Raw genomic sequence first — 18,981 nt, 5'->3', positions numbered from 1 at the left:
TTTTATGAAAACGTATTTTTTTTTTAAGGTTTTTTAAATTTTCTTAAAATGTCCTCAATTTTTCAAAACGAGAATACAGTGAGAGACTCTTCAACATTCATTTTCAACGAGAGGGAGCTATTTTAGATTTAATTCTTAGTGGAACACAGGATTTGATGAGAGAGGTAACGGTGGTGGGGCCACTTGGCAACAGTGATCATAACATGATCAAATTTAATCTAATAACTGGAAGGGGGACAATAAATAAATCTGCAGCCATGTGCAAGATGTTGCATATAGGAAAAAATAACCCTATGTTAGGTTCCATATTAGGAGTTACTACCCAGGAAAAAGATCTAGGCATCATAATGGATAATACATTGAAATCATCGGCTCAGTGTGCTGCAGCAGTCAAAATAAAAATTCAAACAATGTTTGGAATTATTAGGAAGGGAATGGTGAATAAAACGGAAAATGTCATAATGCCTCTGTATTGCACCATGGTGAGACCGCACCTTGAGTACTGTGTACAATTCTGAGCACCGCATCTCAAAAAAGATATAGTCACCCTGGAAAAGGTACAGAGAAGGGCGAACAAAATGATAAAGGGGATACAACAGCTCCCTTAAGAGGCAAGGCTAAAAAGGTTAGGGCTGTTCAGCCTGGAGAAGAGACGGCTGAGGGAGGATATGATAGAGGTCTTTAAAATCATGAGAGGTCTAGTACGGGTAGACTTGAATCGATTATTTACTCTTTTGGATAATAGAAGGTCTAGGGGGCAACTCCATGAAGTTAGCAAGTAGCACATTTAAAACTAATTGGAGAAATGTTTTTTTGCTCATTGCACAATTAAGCCCCGGAATTTGTTGCCAGAAGATGTGGTTAGTGCAGTTAGTGTAACTGGGTTTAAAAAAGGTTTGGATAAGTTCTTGGAGAAGTCCATTAAAGGAAAATTAGGTTCTTACCTTTGCTAATTTTCGTTCCTGTAGTACCAAGGATCAGTCCAGACAGCTGGGTTGTGCCTCCCCTCCAGCAGATGGAGTCAGAGAGAAAACTGAAGACACCCCCTAGATATACGGGTGTGCCACCTGCGATCCTTCAGTATATGTGATATCAAAGCAGAAATAACGACAGGACCACTGTAGCCACTGTCAAATTTTATCGATATATTTTAGAACTCATTGACCAGAACAAGCAAAAACTTCCCTGAGGAATAACAAGGAACAAGCATGACAACAGCCATGACAACCTAAACTGTGTAGAACACCACAAAACAATGACAACTTACCGCCGAACCTTGGCAAGTCGCTTGAAAAATTAGCTTGAAAAAGAATCAGTCATCGAGAAATCGAAATACGAGCGGACTCAGAGACACCATGGGCGGGCGTCTGGACTGATCCTTGGTACTACAGGAACGAAAATTAGCAAAAGGTAAGAACCTAATTTTCCTTTCCCTGTACGTACCAGGATCAGTCCAGACAGCTGGGATGTACCCAAGCCGCCTTATCTGGGGTGGGACCCCGAGAGTCCCGCTCGAATGACGCTGCTCCCAAAGGACTCCGCAGGCGGACCGTGAACGTCCAAGCGATAATGCCTGGCAAACGTATGCCGAGATTTCCAAGTGGCCGCCCTGCATATCTCTTGGCAAGACACCAACTGATTCTCTGCCCACGAAGTCGCCTGAGAACGCAACGAATGAGCCTTAAGTCCCTCAGGAACAGGCTTACCACAGGCAATATACGTTGACTCAATCGCGCCCTTCAACCAGCGAGCGATAGTAGTCTTTGAAGCCTGAAGTCCCTTCTTGGGACCATTCCACAACACAAATAGATGATCGGACCTGCGAAACTCGTTAGTAATTTCCAAGTACCGCAGGAGAACCCGACGGACGTCCAAACGCCTCAATTCTCGACCTTGAGAAGACTGCAGCTCCTCCTCCGAAAAGGAAGGCAATTCCACTGTTTGATTAACATGAAACTCCGAAACCACCTTTGGCAAGAAGGATGGAACGGTGCGTAAGGAGACTCCCGACGACGAAATCTGCAAGAATGGTTCCCTGCACGAAAGAGCTTGCAGTTCCGAAACCCGACGAGCTGACGAAATGGCCACCAGAAAAACCGTCTTGAAAGTTAGGTCCTTCAGCGAAGCTGACTTAATAGGCTTAAAGGGAGCCGAACACAGACCACGGAGAACCAGGTTCAAGCTCCAGGTAGGACAGGGAGCCCTCACCGGAGAACGCAAGTTCCTAACGCCTCGCAAGAAACGAGCAACATCAGGATGACATGCAAGAGAGAACCCCTCGACCTTACCTCTCAAGCACCCCAGTGCTGCCACTTGAACCCTAAGCGAATTGTATGCCAAACCTTTCTTCAGACCGTCCTGAAGGAACGTAAGAATATGCCCCACCGAGGTACGCCGGGGCGCAATACCTAGAGTACCACACCAGGTGTGAAAAACTTTCCAAACCCTAGCGTAAGCAAGCGCAGTAGAAGCTCTGCGCGCCCGCAGAAGAGTGGAAACCACCGCGTCCGGATAACCTTTCTTCCTTAGCTGCCGCCGCTCATAAGCCAAGCCGCCAGACAAAAGCGATCCGCCAGATCGAAAAATACCGGACCCTGACGGAGAAGATTTGGAAGATGGCCCAGACGCAGTGGACCGTCCACTGCTAGATTGACGAGATCCGCGAACCACGGGCGACGCGGCCACTCCGGAGCTACTAGAATAACCAGACCTTGATGGGACTCTATGCGCCTTAACACCTTCCCCACTAGGGGCCACGGAGGAAACACATAAAGGAGTATACGACGAGGCCACGGAAGTGCTAAGGCATCTACGCCCTCTGATCCGTGGTCCCGCCTGCGACTGAAGAAACGCGCCGCTTTCGCATTTAGCCGAGTCACCATCAAATCCAATCGCGGAACCCCCCAACGCTGAACGATGAGGTTCATTGCTTCCGCCGACAGCTCCCACTCTCCGGGATCTAGATGCTGCCGACTGAGGTAGTCTGCCTGCACGTTGTCTACCCCTGCGATGTGGGTGGCCGCGATGCGTGATAAATGACGTTCGGCCCAGGCCATCAACAACGCCGCCTCTATCGCCACTGCCCGGCTTTTTGTGCCGCCTTGTCGATTTATGTACGCCACCGTGGTCGCGTTGTCTGACAGAATGCGTACTGCTTGACCGCGCACAATCGGTAGGAGGAGACGTAAGGCCAGACGTACCGCCTTGGTCTCCAAACGATTGATGGACCAGGTGGATTGGAGGGCAGACCACGTCCCCTGAACCGCTCGGGACTGGCACACTGCTCCCCAGCCATACAGGCTGGCATCCGTTGTCACCACCCTCCAAGACGGAGGCTCCAAGTCCACTCCTTGCAGAAGATGGTCCGGGGTTAGCCACCAATAGAGACTGGCACGGGCCGGTTCCGGCAAAGGTAACTCCAGTCCGTAATCCTCGGATGTGGGATCCCAGCGAGAGAGGAGAGCCCTTTGTAACGGTCGCATATGCGCAAAAGCCCACGGTACCATCTCCAGAGTAGACACCATATGACCAATGACCTGTAAATAATCCCATGCCGTAGGAATCTTCTGCCGGTCCATCAGGTTCCGCACTTGTGTCATTAGATTGACCATGCGTTGATGAGATAGAAACACCCTGCCTAACAAGGTATCGAATTGGGCGCCCAAAAACTCCAACTGTTGGGTCGGTTGTAGTCGGCTCTTTGCAAAATTGACTACCCAACCCAACGCCTGGAGCTGCTGCACCACCAAGCCGATCGCCTGTTTGCACGCTGCGCCCGAATGAGCCAGTCGTCGAGATAGGGATGTACCAGGATGCCTTGACGACGCAAGGAAGCCGCCACCACTACGAGAACCTTGGTAAACACCCGTGGAGCGGTCGCCAATCCGAACGGAAGGGCACAAAACTGGTAATGGTCCCCCATTACCATGAACCTCAAGTATTTCTGATGACCTTCTCGGATGCCAATGTGGAGGTATGCCTCGGTTAGATCCAAAGAAGCCAAAAAACTCTCCCTTGTGGACGGCCGCAACAGACCGGAGCGTCTCCATACGAAATCGAGGCATTCTGAGAGCCTTGTTCACCGCCTTGAGATCCAAGATTGGTCGAAACGTGCCCTCCTTCTTCGGAACCAGGAAGTAGATGGAATACCGTCCCGTCCCTTGCTGGGCCAGCGGGACCGGCACCACCACCCCCAGAGCCTGCAAACGGTCTAGTGTTTGAGCGATTGCCAGCCGCTTCTCCAGGGGACCGCATGGCGATATCATAAAGAGATCCCGGAGGGGACGTACAAAATCCAACTCGTAACCGTGGCGCACCACATCGAGGACCCATTGATCCGAAGTTATTTTGACCCACTCCTCCCAAAACCGGGACAACCGACCTCCGATAAACTGAACCGAGGAGTGGGCCTGCGCGCCTTCATTGAGCTGGCTTGGTGGAGGCGAAACTCTGCGAAGCTCCCCCTCGGGGAGGCCGCCTGCCACGAAAGGAAGAAGACCAAGAAGACCAAGACTGAGACCTCGCCGGATGCTTCTGGGAAAAGGAGCCACCTCTCCCCATTCGGAACCGTCGCTGACCCCGAAAACGAGCTCTGGCACCTCCAAAAGCCCGAGACTGACGCGGTTTGTCCTCTGGGAACTTGTAAACCTTATTATCTCCCAGGTCCTTAATGAGCTGATCCAACTCATCACCAAACAATAGCTTACCCTTAAAAGGAAAAGAACCCAGGCGCGCCTTGGAAGAAGCGTCCGCCGACCAACGACGGAGCCACAATAATCGTCTCGCGGAAACTGCGGAGGACATAACACGAGCCGAGGTCCGCAACAAATCATATAAAGCATCCGCTGTATAGGCCACTGCCACCTCCACGCAGTTGGCTTGCTCCGCCTCGCCGGGCGGCAGCTCTTGCGAAGTAAGCAGCTGCTGAACCCAGCGCAGGTTGGCCCTCTGCACCAGGCTGCTGCATGCCGCTGCCCAGACCCCTAGGGCTGCCACGTCAAAGATGCGCTTTAGCAAAACCTCCAGCTTGCGATCCTGAAGATCTTTAAGAGCTATCCCCCCCGTGACGGGGATGGTGGTATGTTTGACTACGGCCGTCACCGCCGAATGCACCGAGGGGGTCTTTAGGAGATCCAGGGAGTCCGCCGGTAGGGGATACAGCTTTTCCATTGCCCTGCTCACTCGCAGCGAAGCTTCTGGGACCTCCCACTCCTTGGAAACAAGTTGTAACACCTTATGATGAAAAGGAAACGTCTGAGGGGGGGCTTTCAGGCCCGCCACAGCCACGTCCCCCGTGGAGGTGTCTGCTTCCTGATGCGGGGTCGGAAGCTCCAACTCCTTCAGCACATGAAGGATTAAAAATCCTAACTCCTCTTTGCCGAACAAGCGGCGTACCTGGGGGTCGTCCCCCTCAACTAAACCCGGATCGCTCCCTACGAACGAATCTGGGTCCCCCGGAGGATCTGGCAAGAAACTTTGGTCTCCATGACCTGTGGCCCCCCCCCCCCCCCCCCCGCGGGCTGGGGCTCCCAGCCCCCGCGTTTCCCGTAGCCGGCGGACGGGGGTCATGAGCCCCCTGGTCCCCGTGATCCCGCGGACGAGGGTCACTAGCCCTCACACTCCCCTGATCCCCCACAATCCTGGGAAGTTTGGGAGGGGGGGGGGCCTTCAGCTTCCCATCCTGCCTCTGCCTGCAAGAAAGCTTTGTGCATTAAAAGCACAAAATCAGCCGAAAAAGGCACCGATCTTTTTAAATCTGCCCTACCTGCACCAGAAGGGGGAGGGGCTGCATCCTCCTCCAAAACAGGCGACGTTAGTTCGGGCGGAGAGGGAGGAGGGTAAGAATCCTCCTCCGATCCAGATAGCTCCGACCGCCGCGTGGCCAAGATGGCCGCCGCCCTCCTCCCCGAGGGAGGAGGGGCTGAAGATCGCGAGCCCGGCGGCTTGCTCTGCCGCGAAGAGGAAGGAGGAGAGAGACAGCTGCGGGCAGCGCTCGGCCCCCCCGAGGGTCCCTCGCCCCCGGGAAGACATCGGGAGCAGAGACCCTCGCGGGAGAGTCGCGCCCCCGCAGGCCGTGCAGGCCGAAGATCGCGGCATCCCGGGCCGAAAACGAGGCAGACAGCAAAAAAACGCGCCAAAATGCAGGTAAGAAAAAAAACGTGGCTTGCAATGCGCGCCGGGTGACACAGCCACCCCCTCCGGAGTCCACAGAGGCACGGCAGGCCGGGGCTACAAAAAAGAGCTCACTGCCTGTCACCAACGGGTCTTAAGTGGCTCGACGGCAGGAAGAAAAACTTTAATTTTTTTTTTATTTTTTTTTACACAAAAACCCCCTTCAGGGCAAAGGGACCCTGGTAAATAGGGGGGAGGGTGACCGGCCCACCGGTAATCTCTCCCCCAACCTACTGGGACACAGCAATCCGGGAATTCAAGGAGGGCAATGCCCTCTGTGCCTGCCCTGCCACTTCGCTCTCGCCGTCACTCTGCGCTGTCGCTGCGCCAAATAAAACCGACAAACCTGACGGACAACACTGAACAACGACGACCAGAAGGTAAGTAACCACTTGTTCCAGCCAAAAGAGTAATTCCCAGCACAAACAACCTGACCAGGACAGGACCGCAGGTTATGCCTCTCAATCTGCTAGAGTCAGAGAAAATACTGAAGGATCGCAGGTGGCACACCCGTATATCTAGGGGGTGTCTTCAGTTTTCTCTCTGACTCCATCTGCTGGAGGGGAGGCACAACCCAGCTGTCTGGACTGATCCTGGTACGTACAGGGAACTGCTATTAATCAAATTGACAGGGATTAGCCAGTGCTATTACTGGCATCAGTAGCATGGGTTCTAGTATTTGGGTACTTGCCAGGTACTTGTAGCCTGGATTGGCCACTGTTGGAAACAAGATACTGAATTTGATGGACCCTTGGTCGACCCAGTATGGCAATTGTTATGTTCTTACTACCATCAACCTAATAAATGAAGCTTGACCGACGTGCCGCAAATGCGCTGTAGAGAGCAGCTCTACTGCGTATATGCGGGCAAGCACGTCTGTCTAGGCGTCAGCTGGATATCAACATGGCAGCGGCGACTGCGACGAGGAGCGGCGGCCAGTAGCGTGGAAGGAGAGAGAGTGAGAGGGAGGGAGGAGAGAGTGGGAGGGAGAGAGGGAGAATGAGGGGGAGAGGGATGTGAGTAAGTGGAAGGGTAAGAAGTTGTGGAGCAGAGAAAAAGGGAGTGGAGGAGGGCTGAGGGAAGGGGAGGGAGGTGAGAGTGAGGGGAGGGAGGCAGTGGGAGACAGAGGGTGAGTAAGACTGAGTGGAGGGAAGGGGGTGAGTGAACGAGGGGAAGGGGGAGTGAGGGAGTATAGAAGGGTGCTGTGTTTGAAAATGGACTGAAAAAAAAAATTTAATGTAGCCCGTTTTAACGGGCTTAACGGCTTGTAATTACAGAATGCAGAGTTTCCATCTTGAAGTGAGTCACACAAATGCCGATTGACTCTCTTCAGATCCAGGATGGGTCAAAAGGACCCCTCTTCCTTCTTGGGAACAACAAAATAAGTGGAATACCGCCCCGTATTTTCTTGCGATTTGGGAACTTGAATTATAGCTTTCAGATCTATCAGACTTCTTAATGTATCCTCCACTGCAATTCAATAGAGAATTACAGGGAGGGACCATAAATGCATCTGGAGGAATTCAGAGAAACTCTAGAGCATAACCATCTCTTATCATCTCCATTGGAATCTGGGCCCATCTTTGAGCCACCACATCTTCATTGCAAAAATCGAGATGCTCATATCTCAGAGCCTGCATTTTTATTAAGCTTCTTAGGCTGAAAGGACAGAGATCTTCCGAAGGGATAAAACTTGAGTAGCTGCTCCTCTTTAGGAATGAAAGAGATGGGAATCCCTGGAGCGGCATCTCGCCTCAAAAGAACATTATGCTGCTTTTCTGTCCTCTGGCATCATGGAATCTTGGATTTGCCCCATCTATTCACCATCTTCTCCAACTCACTTCTGAATAAGAGAGAACCCTTAAAGGGTGACCTGGTGAGAATGACTTGGAAATAGTGTCTGCCGACTAATTTCGCAGTCACAACTGGCGCGCCTAGCCGCTATTACGGAAGCAACCCCTCTAGCCGTCGTCCATAGCAAATCACAGCCTGCATCAGCTAAAAATGCATCTCCCAGTTCCATCATTGAGCCCTACTGGACCCTGCTCCTTGAGTCTCCTAAGAAACTTAAACCAGCTCAAGGCAGCAGCAAGAAGCAATTTGCAAATTCATTACTATGGCTTCAAAGGTATGTTTAAAGATGGCCTCAATCCTCCTATCCTGAGTATCCTCGAGAGTTGCCTCTCCTTCAACCAGTATGGTGGTTTTCTAGTAACAGTGCACACCAAGGCATCAACCTTCGGGAATCGCAACTGTGCCCTTGCCTTTGGATCTGAGGGGTACAAACTTGCCCAAGCTTGTCCCCCTTTAAAACTTGCCTCCAGGCTTTCCACTCAAGATCAATTAACTCTTGAATTGGCTCCAGGAGGGGAAAGAAACAGGACGCTTTGCGTAAAGTGACCAATATGGGATCTTTCTTCTGTGAGCCTATAGTGTCACCCCCCATCTACTCCTAGTATCTTGAGGGTCTGAGTCAGACTCAGCAACTTGTCTCTGTGAAAAAAAATGGAGAGTTCAATGTGGCTCCAAATCAGGTGTCACTTCTCCCAGAGGTGAGAAAGCAAGTGTTGCTTACCTGTAACAGGTGTTCTCACAGGACAGCAGGATGTTAGTCCTCACATATGGGTGATATCATCAGGATGGAGCCCAATCACAAAAAACTTCTGTCAAAGTTTCCAGAACTTTGACTGGCCCCTACTGGGCATGCCCAGCATGGCACTAACCCTGCAGCCAGCAGGGGTCCCCCTTCAGTCTTATTTGATAGCTACAGGCAGTGCCGAAAAAATAAAACAAAACGTTACAAACCCAACACCGTGGGGCAGCGGGCAGGTTTCGTGAGGACTAACATCCTGCTGTCCTGTGAGAACACCTGTTACAGGTAAGCAACACTTGCTTTCTCACAGGACAAGCAGGATGGTAGTCCTCACATATGGGTGAGTACCAAGCTGAGGATGTCCGAACATGCACCAAATGTACCCAAAGGCGTGCAACAGGCACAACAACTGGGGTGGAATTTGGTAGAGGGCATCCTGAACCCCACCGGGCAGGCGGAAGGGTGTTGGTACGTCACGTTGGAAATAGGTTACGCAGGACAGATTGGCCGAAGATGGAATCCTGTCTTCCGGCTTTGTCCAAGCAATAGTGGGCTGCGAAAGAGTGGAGAAAGCTCCAGGTGGCAGCCCTGCAAATGTCAGGAAGCAGCACCAATCGTAGGTGTGCTACTAAAGTCGCCATGGCCCTCACAAAGTGTGCTTTAACACGGTCTTGGAAAGGAATGCCTGCTTGCTGATAGCAAAAAGATATGCAGTCCACCTACCCACAGGTTGCCCTAATTTGTTGGGATGGAAAGAGACAAATAACTGAGTGCTCTTCCTGTGGGCAACTGTACGGTCTAGGTAGAATGCTAGAGCCTGTTTACAGTCGAGGGTATGCAGAGCCTGTTCCCCTGGGTTGGAGTGGGGCCTGGGAAAAAAGGTAGGTAGTATGATGGATTAATGTGAAACGCTGAAACTACCTTACGCAAAAACTTAGGGTGAGTGCGGAGTACTGCCGGTCCTGCAGGAGTTTAGTGTAAGGCAGATAGGTAACTAGGGCCTGTAACTCACTAACCCTGCGAACTGAAGTGATAGCTAAAAGGAAAATCACTTTCCATGTGAGATATTTTAGGTCACAGGAGTGAAGAGGTTCGAAGGGTGGTTTCATGAGCCGCCCGATAACCAGGTTAAGGTCCCAAGAAGGGGCCGGAGGACGTAAAGGTGGCCTGATATGGAGCAAGCCTTTCAGAAAACGAGTTACGAGGGGTTGTACCGATATAGGGACATCCCAGACACCTTTATGGAAGGCGGCTACCGCACTGACATGCATTCTGATGGAAGAGGTCTTTAGACCTGATTCCGATAAATGCCAGAGATAGTCCAAAAACCTTGGGATTGGACAGGAAAAGGGATCAAGGGATTGCGAAGAACACCATGATGTATACCTTTTCCATTTATAGGAATAAGACTTTCTTGTGGAAGGCTTCCGTGAAGCAATCAGGACAAGAGAAACCGAATCTGAAAGGTTAAGTGGTTGAAGGATTAACCTTTCAACATCCATGCCTTCAGGGACAAGGCCTGAAGATTGGGATGGCGTAGACATCCATCGTTCTGAGTGATCAGAAGCGGGTGCGTTCCCAAAGGAATGTGCCTGCAGACAGAGATCCTGGAGTATGGGAAACCACACCTGGCGTGGCCAGTGAGGTGCTATCTTCGAGAGAAGAGGAAGTGGAGGGAATGCATAAAGCAGACCAGCTGCCCACGAGAGGGAGAATGCATCTCTGGGCTGAGAGTGCTCGCTCCGAATGAGGGAGCAGTAATTGTCCACTTTGTGGTTCTGAGGGGACGCAAAGAGGTCTATTTGGGGAAAACCCCATTGCTGGAAGAGACCACTCGTGCGGTTGGAAGACATGACTCAGTTTGTCTGCCAAGACATTGTGCACTCCCGGCAAATAGGTGGCCCTGAGGTACATCGAGTGGGAGAGCGCTTCCGCCCAAATCTGCGCAGCTTCCTGACATAGAAGGAAGAAGCCTGTGCCTCCCTGCTTGTTGATGTACCACATGGCCACCTGGTTGTCCGTTTGAATCAGGATGACGTGATTTGATAGAGCTTTTCAGGATTGCCTGAGAGCATATCGCATTGCTCGAAGCTCCAGAAAATTTATCTGGTGTTTGGCTTCCTCTGGAGACCAAGATCCTTGTGTCTGTAGATCTTTCACATGAGCTCCCCACCCGAGGTTGGAAGCGGTGGTGAGAATGAGTTGAGGATCTGGTAGGTGAAAAGGCAGTCCCTGGAGGAGATTGTTCTGATCTTTCCACCAGGCGAGAGACAGACGGAGTGCGTCGGTGATGTGGACAATGGTTGACAGACTGAGTTGCTTGAATCCATTGTGACCTCAGAGTCCAATGCATGACTCTCATGGCCAGGCGGGCCCATTGGTGTGAGATGGACTGAGGACGCCATGTGTCCGAGAAGGCAAGGAATTGCTGAGCTGTTGCTGTATACTGAGACTGCAACTGGTGAGCGAGGGACACAAGGGTATGCACTCATTGAGGTAGAAAGGCTTTTGCCTGTAAGGTGTCCAAGTCTGTCCCAATGAACGACAAGGTTTGAGATGGGACTAAATAGGATTTCTCGTAATTGACGAGAAATCCTAAAGAAATTAGAGTGTGTAGGGTCATATCCAGGGACGATCGAGCGGCCTGCTGGGTTGGGGCCCTGATTAAACCAGTCATCTAGATAGGGGTAGACGTGAACACCTTCTTTCCTGAGAAAGGCTGCGACAACTACGAGACATTTGGTAAAGACTCGTGATGCCGATGCTAGGCCGAATGGAAGCACCCGGTACTGATAGTGCCTTGGGCCTACTAAAAACCTGAGGTACTTGCGATGAGCTGGAGCTATCGCAATGTGGGTGTATGCGTCCTGGAGGTCCAGAGAGCAGAGCCAGTCTCCTCTTTGTAGAAGAGGTAGAAGCGAGCCCAAGGTTACCATCTTGAACTTTTCCCGCTGGAGGTGCTTGTTGAGGGCACGTAGGTCCAGAATTGGATGAAGCCCCCCATATTTTTTGGGGATCAAAAAGTACCGGGAATAGAACCCTAGGCCTTGTTGCGAAAGAGGGACGGGTTCTATTGCTCTTAACTGAAGAAGGGAAACCTCCTGCTCCAGAAGGACAGAGTGGTCGGTTACTCTCCACGCTTGTAGAGGTGGTGATTCCAGTGGAAGAGCAAGAAAGTTCAAGTGGTAACCCTGAGCAATGATTGCTAGCACCCATTGGTCGGTTGTGATTGATTGCCACATGCCGTGAAAGTGGCACAATCGACCTCCCACTGGTATGTCTGGCAGAGGAATCAGGCTGCTGCTCTCCAAGGAAAAGTCAAAAACCTGAAGCAGGCCCCGGCTGGGGAGCTGCTTGTGGCTTTTGCTTCCGGGGCTGGCGAGACTGAGATTTTTGATAAGGCCTCGTAACTCGGGACCTTGTTGATGGAGGATAGTACTTCCTTGGGCGGAAGAATGACTTCTTAGAGTCCTTCTTGAAGGGCTGTCTAGAAGGGAAGTCAGAAGGTATTGATGAGAGCTGTTTGAGGGTCTCATGATGGTCCTTTAATTCAAAATATTTAAAACAATTGGTTTCTTGGTCAATCTTTCTATAATTTTAGTGCGCCACATACGTATAAATTCAGTACTCAAATAATTTTGTAGGACCAATACCAACCGAGTCTGTATATCAATCAGACCCAACATGGAAAGGTCACATTACTTTGTTATATCTTTGTCTTGTATCTTATTTTATGTTATATCTTATTTGTTTTCACTAAAATCATTCCATATTGCCACGGGAAATTAAAGTATCTCAATTGAGAATTCGCTTATATCTTGATTTGTGCAAGCATCAGCAACATTGCAAAACTTAGCTCATAATAAAGTCCCAGAGAGTCAGCAAAACTTATGCAGAGGATGGAAGGGAAAAGCACACACCGGAGCCCTTAGTTCTGCCAGGACCAGGTCCATATCCTTGGGCAGCGAAGCCGTCAGAGTATCTGCAGGGGGCCCCTCAATCCCTAGCTCCTGGAGGACAAAGGGAATGAGGGGTTCCAATTCCTCCCTCTGAAACATGCGGAGGACCCGGGGGTCATCCCCCTCCAAGGTGGGGGGGGGGGGGGGAAGGGCACCCGCCAAATCCATGGTGGGATCCGGAGTGACCAGAGGTGTTGGCAGATCAGGGATGGGAGGTTTCCCATGGGACCACCCAGACCGGCTCCTGCAGCTCCGGAGTCAAAGGAGCAGGCGGCGGAGTTTCGCCAGCAAGGGACCTGGGGAAGGGTCCTCCTCCTCCTGCAAGCTGGCCAAGTAAGATTTATTTGTGCACAAGAAGAACAAATTCCGAGGAAAAGCGGGGCCATGGGGGGGGGGGGGGGGTTCCAGGGACCTCGTCCTGGGGCAGCACGGGGCTCAAATCGGGGGGAAACTCTGAAAAATTCGGTTCCTCAGTGCCTGGCAGCCCCAAATCGGGAGCTGCCGAAACACCCAAGATGTCCGCTGTTCCCGCAGTTTGCCAACCCGGGAATGGCTGTGCCATGCAGTGAGGACTGTGACCCCGGGCTGGATTAACAAGCACAGCCGAGGAGGGACCCTCCTCACCCGGCGGACATGCAGAGCAGAGCCCCTCACACGATAAGCGCGTCGAGGGCTCACCACAAGCAGTGCAGGAATGTGAACGCGGCATCCTCACTGAATAGGAGCCGTGATCTGCAGTCAAAATCAGCAGAGAAGAAAAAAAAAAAATTAGCTGCCGGCAGGAGCGGAGGCAGAGAAATGAACCCTGCACGCTCCTCTGCACTAAAGACTCTGGTTGCCCGCTTGTGGATTTATTTTACTTAGATCTTTCCCTTTTACTATTTTTTTTTTTTCAAACTGAGAGGAAAGTAAAAACCTTCCCAGTGCAGGGAAAGAAAAGAGGAGCGCTGAGCCCCCAAGGCAGCCAGAGAAGGGTGGGGGATTGGACCACCAGTTTCACCCCCCACACTGAGGAAGCAAAATAGGGCTTAGGCTATGCCATATACAAGGGGCCAAGCCCCCTGAGCCCCGCAAGAGCCAGGAGACAGAAGCGTCTCCTGTGAAAGAAGAGACAGGCAGAGTCAGTCAAACAAATTCAACTTTTTTTTTTTTTTTTTTTAAACACTAGAAATAATTTACTACTTGCTTGATCCTTTAGAGAGAAAGAAAGCAACAGGAAAAACAAGGGCTGACTAGCCAAGATCAGGGAACCGCAAGGTGAGCTGATCATCTGCTGAAGGGCTGCAGGGTAGGCTCTGTCCTGATACAGGATACCCTTTCAGTTTTGGTCTGTCTCCATCTGCTGGACAGGAGGCTCAACCCACGGTCTGGACTGATCCAGGTACGTACAGGGAACTCCTGCACTCGGGCTGTCGGCTGCCAGTATTCAAAATGGCACCGATAGCCTTTGCCCTTACTATATCATAGGGGCTACCGGTCCCATTGGTCGGCCTGTCACATGGTAGGAGCACAAGATGGCGCTGGCCATCCACGGCTCCTACCATGTGACAGGGGCCGACCAATGGCACTGGTAGCCCTTGTGACATCGTAAGGGCAAAGGGCCAACGGCGCCATTTTGATTCGTAGCAGGCCCGACTGCCCAAAGGGAGAGATCGCTGGTGGGACCCCGCTGGACCACCAAGGCTTTTAGTAAGTCTTGGGGAGGGATCGGGATGGTGGGGGGGATTGTAATACAGTAAATGTGAAGGGTTAGGGTGGGGTTTTTTAGGTTTGTTTTTTTTTTTTTTAATAAATGTGCCCCTCCCCCACGCCCGCACTAACCCGAAAAACGAATTTTCCTCGAAGTTCGGGGAAAATCCATTTCATGGTTCCCGTCCCCCAAACCACGACGAATTAGGCAATTCCATTGAAATTGCCTAATTATGCGCAAGAACCTGCATACTTGTGCACACCTCGACACCGTCACACAGCAACAACATGCATGCACACGTCTTAGCTCGCAGGAAAAAAAAAATGCCGCCGCAGCCTACCAAACGGCTGACTGAACCAAGCCTGAGACCTGGGGACTAGCGAAAGCTGCTCAAGCCACTGACCCATGCCGCCTCTGCTCTTCAGTAAGTCCCCAGAGAGGAAAAAGAGAAACGGCAAGGAGAAGAGACACCCGATAGGAAGAAAGTTTAGGCTCCCTCTTTCTCCATAAAAAAAAAAAAAAAGTTAATTCTACACCTGGTTAGACTTCTAGACTTAAACCATTTAATTGAGGGAGGACTACCAACAGTTGTCTCCTGAGGAGTACAAGCTCTGCATTTAAGTCTTCTAATCTTATCTTCTCTCTCTGTTTTTTAATTTTAATTTTTTGTTTTCTGTTTTCTTTTACAAGCAAGCTTCACCAGGGAGCTGCATGTCCATCATCTGCTAGAGAGACAGAATACTGAAAGGCTGATGTCGAGGCAGGGCTGTGTGTCAGTGACATCAGTTTTACTCAGTCTCCATCTGCTGATAGGAGTGCATAATCCACTGGTGTAGATTAATTTCCTCTGCACTCAGGCAGACCAATGTTGTGGAATTTGTTGCCAGAGGATGTTGTCAATGTTAACAGCATAACTCTGGACAGGACCAGGGACTGTAACCACCTAATATCTGGGAATGAGCAATAGCCACTGTCAGACAGGAAACTGGGCTCAATGGCCCACCGGTCTCACCCAACATAGCATGCCTTATTTCCTTTCTATTCTGCAAAACACTGTGGGGTTTTAGCAATATATAACAGAAATAACCATGTCGAATCTAATGAAGACTAAATTAGAAAGCAAACCCTTCTGAGCCACTCCCATCAAGTTAAAAAAAAAAAAAAAAAAAAAAAAGCTTTTGTCGTCTATTACTCTGATTACTATCGGGCCGATACAGTAAAAACGCGGGAGAGTGGGCGAACACCCACTCTCCTGTGCGCGCAATTCTGTATTTAAATGAGGCCCGGCGGTAAAAACAGGCAAAAGGAGCAGCTAGGGACACTAGCACGTCTCTAGCGCCTCCTTTTGGACCGGAGAAGCGGCTGTCAGCGGGTTTGACAGCCGATGCTCAATTTGGCCGGCGTCTGTTCTCGAGCCTGACGACAGCCACGGGCTCGGAAACCGGACGCCGGCAAAATTGAGCGTCCGGTTTTCGACCCCACAGCCGCGGGCTGACTTCAAATTTTTTTTTTTCTTTTTTTACCCTTCAGGACGTCCGACTTAATATCGCCATGATATTAAGTCGGAGGGTGCACAGAAAAGCAGTTTTTACTGCTTTTCTGTGCACTTTCGGTGCCCAAAGAAATTAGCGCCTACCTTTGGGTAGGCGCTAATTTCTGAAAGCAAAATGTGCAGCTTGGCTGCACATTTTGTTTTCTGAATCGCACAGGAATACCTAATAGGGCCATCAACATGCATTTGCATGTTGCGGGCGCTATTAGGTTCGGGGGATTGGACGTGCGTTTTCAGCCCCTTACTGAATAAGGGGTAACGCTAGCGCGTTGAAAACGCGTGTCCAATGGCGGGTTAACACTGTACTGTATCGGCCCGTAAGGGAGCAAGCAAACCTAAATTCCAGATGAGAAAGAAGTTGTTGGGTCTACAAGATGACCAGCTTCAAAAGAGATGTTATCGAGCAGGGGTGGCCAACTCTGGTCCTTGAAAGTCATAAATAGGCCTAGTTTTCAGGATATCCAGAATGAATCTACATGAGAGATTTGCATGCACATCTCTCACGCCTATTCATTGTAGCTATCCTGAAAACCTGGCCTGATATTGGCTCTCATGGAGTGGAGTTAGCCATTCCTGTTCTAGAGCCAACTCTGCATTGCCATGTTTACAGAATAAAAATGGTTTCCTGTATGCTATGGAACTAATGGTCTTTGAGGTGCTTTATAAACCAGCTCATTATTTCTCAGTGGAAGACCAACAGCACCTAATCCTTGCTTTGTGAATAATGTGCAAACCAGCATTAGGAAGATGAAGGATGGAAGATATCACACAGTACAAGGGTGCATGTTCACACTCTACAATGCCATAAGTATCTTGACTGAAAGAAAAAATGGGCTGCAACTACAGTTTGTAAACCTTACCTTTGTGGTCCTGTTTCTGTTGACAGCAGCATTCTGAGCCCTAGGATTTCTGGCCAAATCATTCCTTACAACAGAAAGATACAAAAATATAAGTGGGCACAAGAGCGGCTTTTGCCCTAATGGCAACCTATGCAGAGAGGGGAAATTAGACGCCCTCCCCCGCCCCATCACAGTATTTATACTTGACAGAGGAACTCTGGCGTTCACAATGTAGTTCATAATCAGATGGCACATGCTCGCTTTATACTTCCCATGTGCCACTTTTTCTATCCAGTCAGCACAATCATCTCACTCAGTACAATCCCCTCCTGCTGGGAGAGCAGCTGCAGCAATTCTTACTTGCATCTGCCAGCCTCACTATGAAGTTTGAACCGCAAGGGGTCCTATGTGGTTCAGACTTCAAAATGAAGCAGCAGCGCTGCAGCTGTTCTTTCCCTAGCAATAGGCAAGACTGGGCCCTGGTGGGCAGGGAGATGGATGCAGAAGAGGCTGCCAGTGACAGCACCAAAGGAAGGGTGTGACCTCACATCTGGCATCCTGTGCACTTGCATTCTCCAAAACCCAACCCTGTGTAAATCGAAATGTGCACCAATGTATTTGTTTCTACACAATGAGGTAGATATTCAAAGGCATTTATTCAGATAAAGCAGAGTTGCTTACCTGTAACAGGTGTTCTCCTAGGACAGCAGGATGTTAGTCCTCACATGTGGAGGACATCAGATGGAGCCCGGCACAGAAAACTTTTGTCAAAGTTTCTAGAACTTTGACTGGCACACTGAGCATGCCCAGCCTGCCGCTATCTGCGCACCCATGCAGGGTCCCTCTTCAGTCTCGTAACAAAGAATTCACGAGCAAAAAAAATAAAAAACAAAACTCAAGAGAACTCAACGCCGTGGGGTGGCGGGTGGGTTTCCTGAGGACTAACATCCTGCTGTCCTAGGAGAACACCTGTTACAGGCAAGCAACTCTTTGGGTACTTGCCAGGTTCTTATGGCCTGGATTGGCCACTATTGGAAACAGGATGTTGGGCTTGATGAACCCTTGGTCTGACCCAGTATGGCATGTTCTTATGTTCTTCTAGGACAAGCAGGATGGTAGTCCTCACAGATGGGTGAATACCAAGTTATAGGCTGCTCCTGACAACAACCATGACCAACAGGTACCTAACCGGATATCAATGGGCACAAAAGTAACTGCGGTGCTATTGGTAACATGGGGAGACAGCCAGAACCCAGGAATGGGCCCTAGGCAGGGAGAGTTGGGTTTAAGCCTGGAACAGGTTGTGAAGGACAGATTGCCCGAAGCTACTGTCATGTCGACTATCCTTGTCCAAGCAGTAGTGGTCAGCCAACATGTGTATGGAACTCCACGGTGCGCAGCAATAGGAACCGCTTGCCGCCATGACTCTTCACAAAGTGAGCTTTTACTCTGCCTCCAAGCTGAAGGCACGCCTGCACATAGCAGAAGGAAATACAATTCACCAGCCAGTTGGACAGAGTTTGCTTGCCCACCGCAACATCCAGCCTGTTCTTCTCAAAGGATATAAAGAGTTGCGAGGATTGCCTGTGTGTTCGAGACACAAAGCTAAAGCCCTCCTGCAGTCCAAACTGTACAGAGCCCATTGCCCTAGTGAGAACGAGACCTTGGTGGGCAGAACGATAGACTGATTAAGATGGAAATCAGTCACCATCTTAGGCAGGAATTTAGGATGCGTACACAGGACAACCCTATCATGAAAGAATTTTGTGTAGGGCAGATACGTAACCAACACCTGAAGCTCATTAACCCTGCACGCCGAAGCAACCGCCACCAGGAAGAGAACCTTCCAGTTCAGGAACCTAAGATTCACAGGAGTGCAAAGGCTCAAAAGGGTCATGCATGAGTCGCACCAATACTATGTTGAGGTCCCAGGACACAAGAGGCCGAAGGGGAGGCTTCAGCTGAAGCAAGCCCTGCAGAAACCGCCCCACAATGGGTTGCACAGAGATGGGCATACCACCCACACCCTGATGAAAAGCGCTGATGGCACTCTGGTGTACTCTGACCTAGTTGGTTTTTAACCTAGCCTCAGAGAAGTGCCACATATAGTCAAGCAACCTCGGAGTGGGGCAGGTGAAGGGACCCAAGCCATGACCCTTGCACCAGACGGATAACCT

The 18,981-nt window shown here is 50.4% G+C and overlaps 1 protein-coding gene across 4 annotated transcripts in view; it reads right to left on the bottom strand.

The window, feature by feature from the left end:
- TRAFD1 (TRAF-type zinc finger domain containing 1) overlaps positions 1-18,981 on the bottom strand; it is a 128,819-nt gene that overhangs the window by 3,553 nt on the left and 106,285 nt on the right. For all 4 annotated transcript variants that reach the window (XM_029619662.1, XM_029619661.1, XM_029619663.1 and 1 more), the window contains exon 11: positions 16,826-16,889. In XM_029619662.1, coding sequence (XP_029475522.1) covers positions 16,826-16,889 — 64 coding nt within the window. The remainder of the gene's footprint in view (positions 1-16,825; positions 16,890-18,981) is intronic.

This window comes from Rhinatrema bivittatum, chromosome 11 (genome assembly GCF_901001135.1).
Source record: "Rhinatrema bivittatum chromosome 11, aRhiBiv1.1, whole genome shotgun sequence".
Taxonomy (NCBI): Eukaryota; Metazoa; Chordata; class Amphibia; order Gymnophiona; family Rhinatrematidae; genus Rhinatrema; species Rhinatrema bivittatum.
This window is presented reverse-complemented; position numbering and strand designations above follow the sequence as displayed.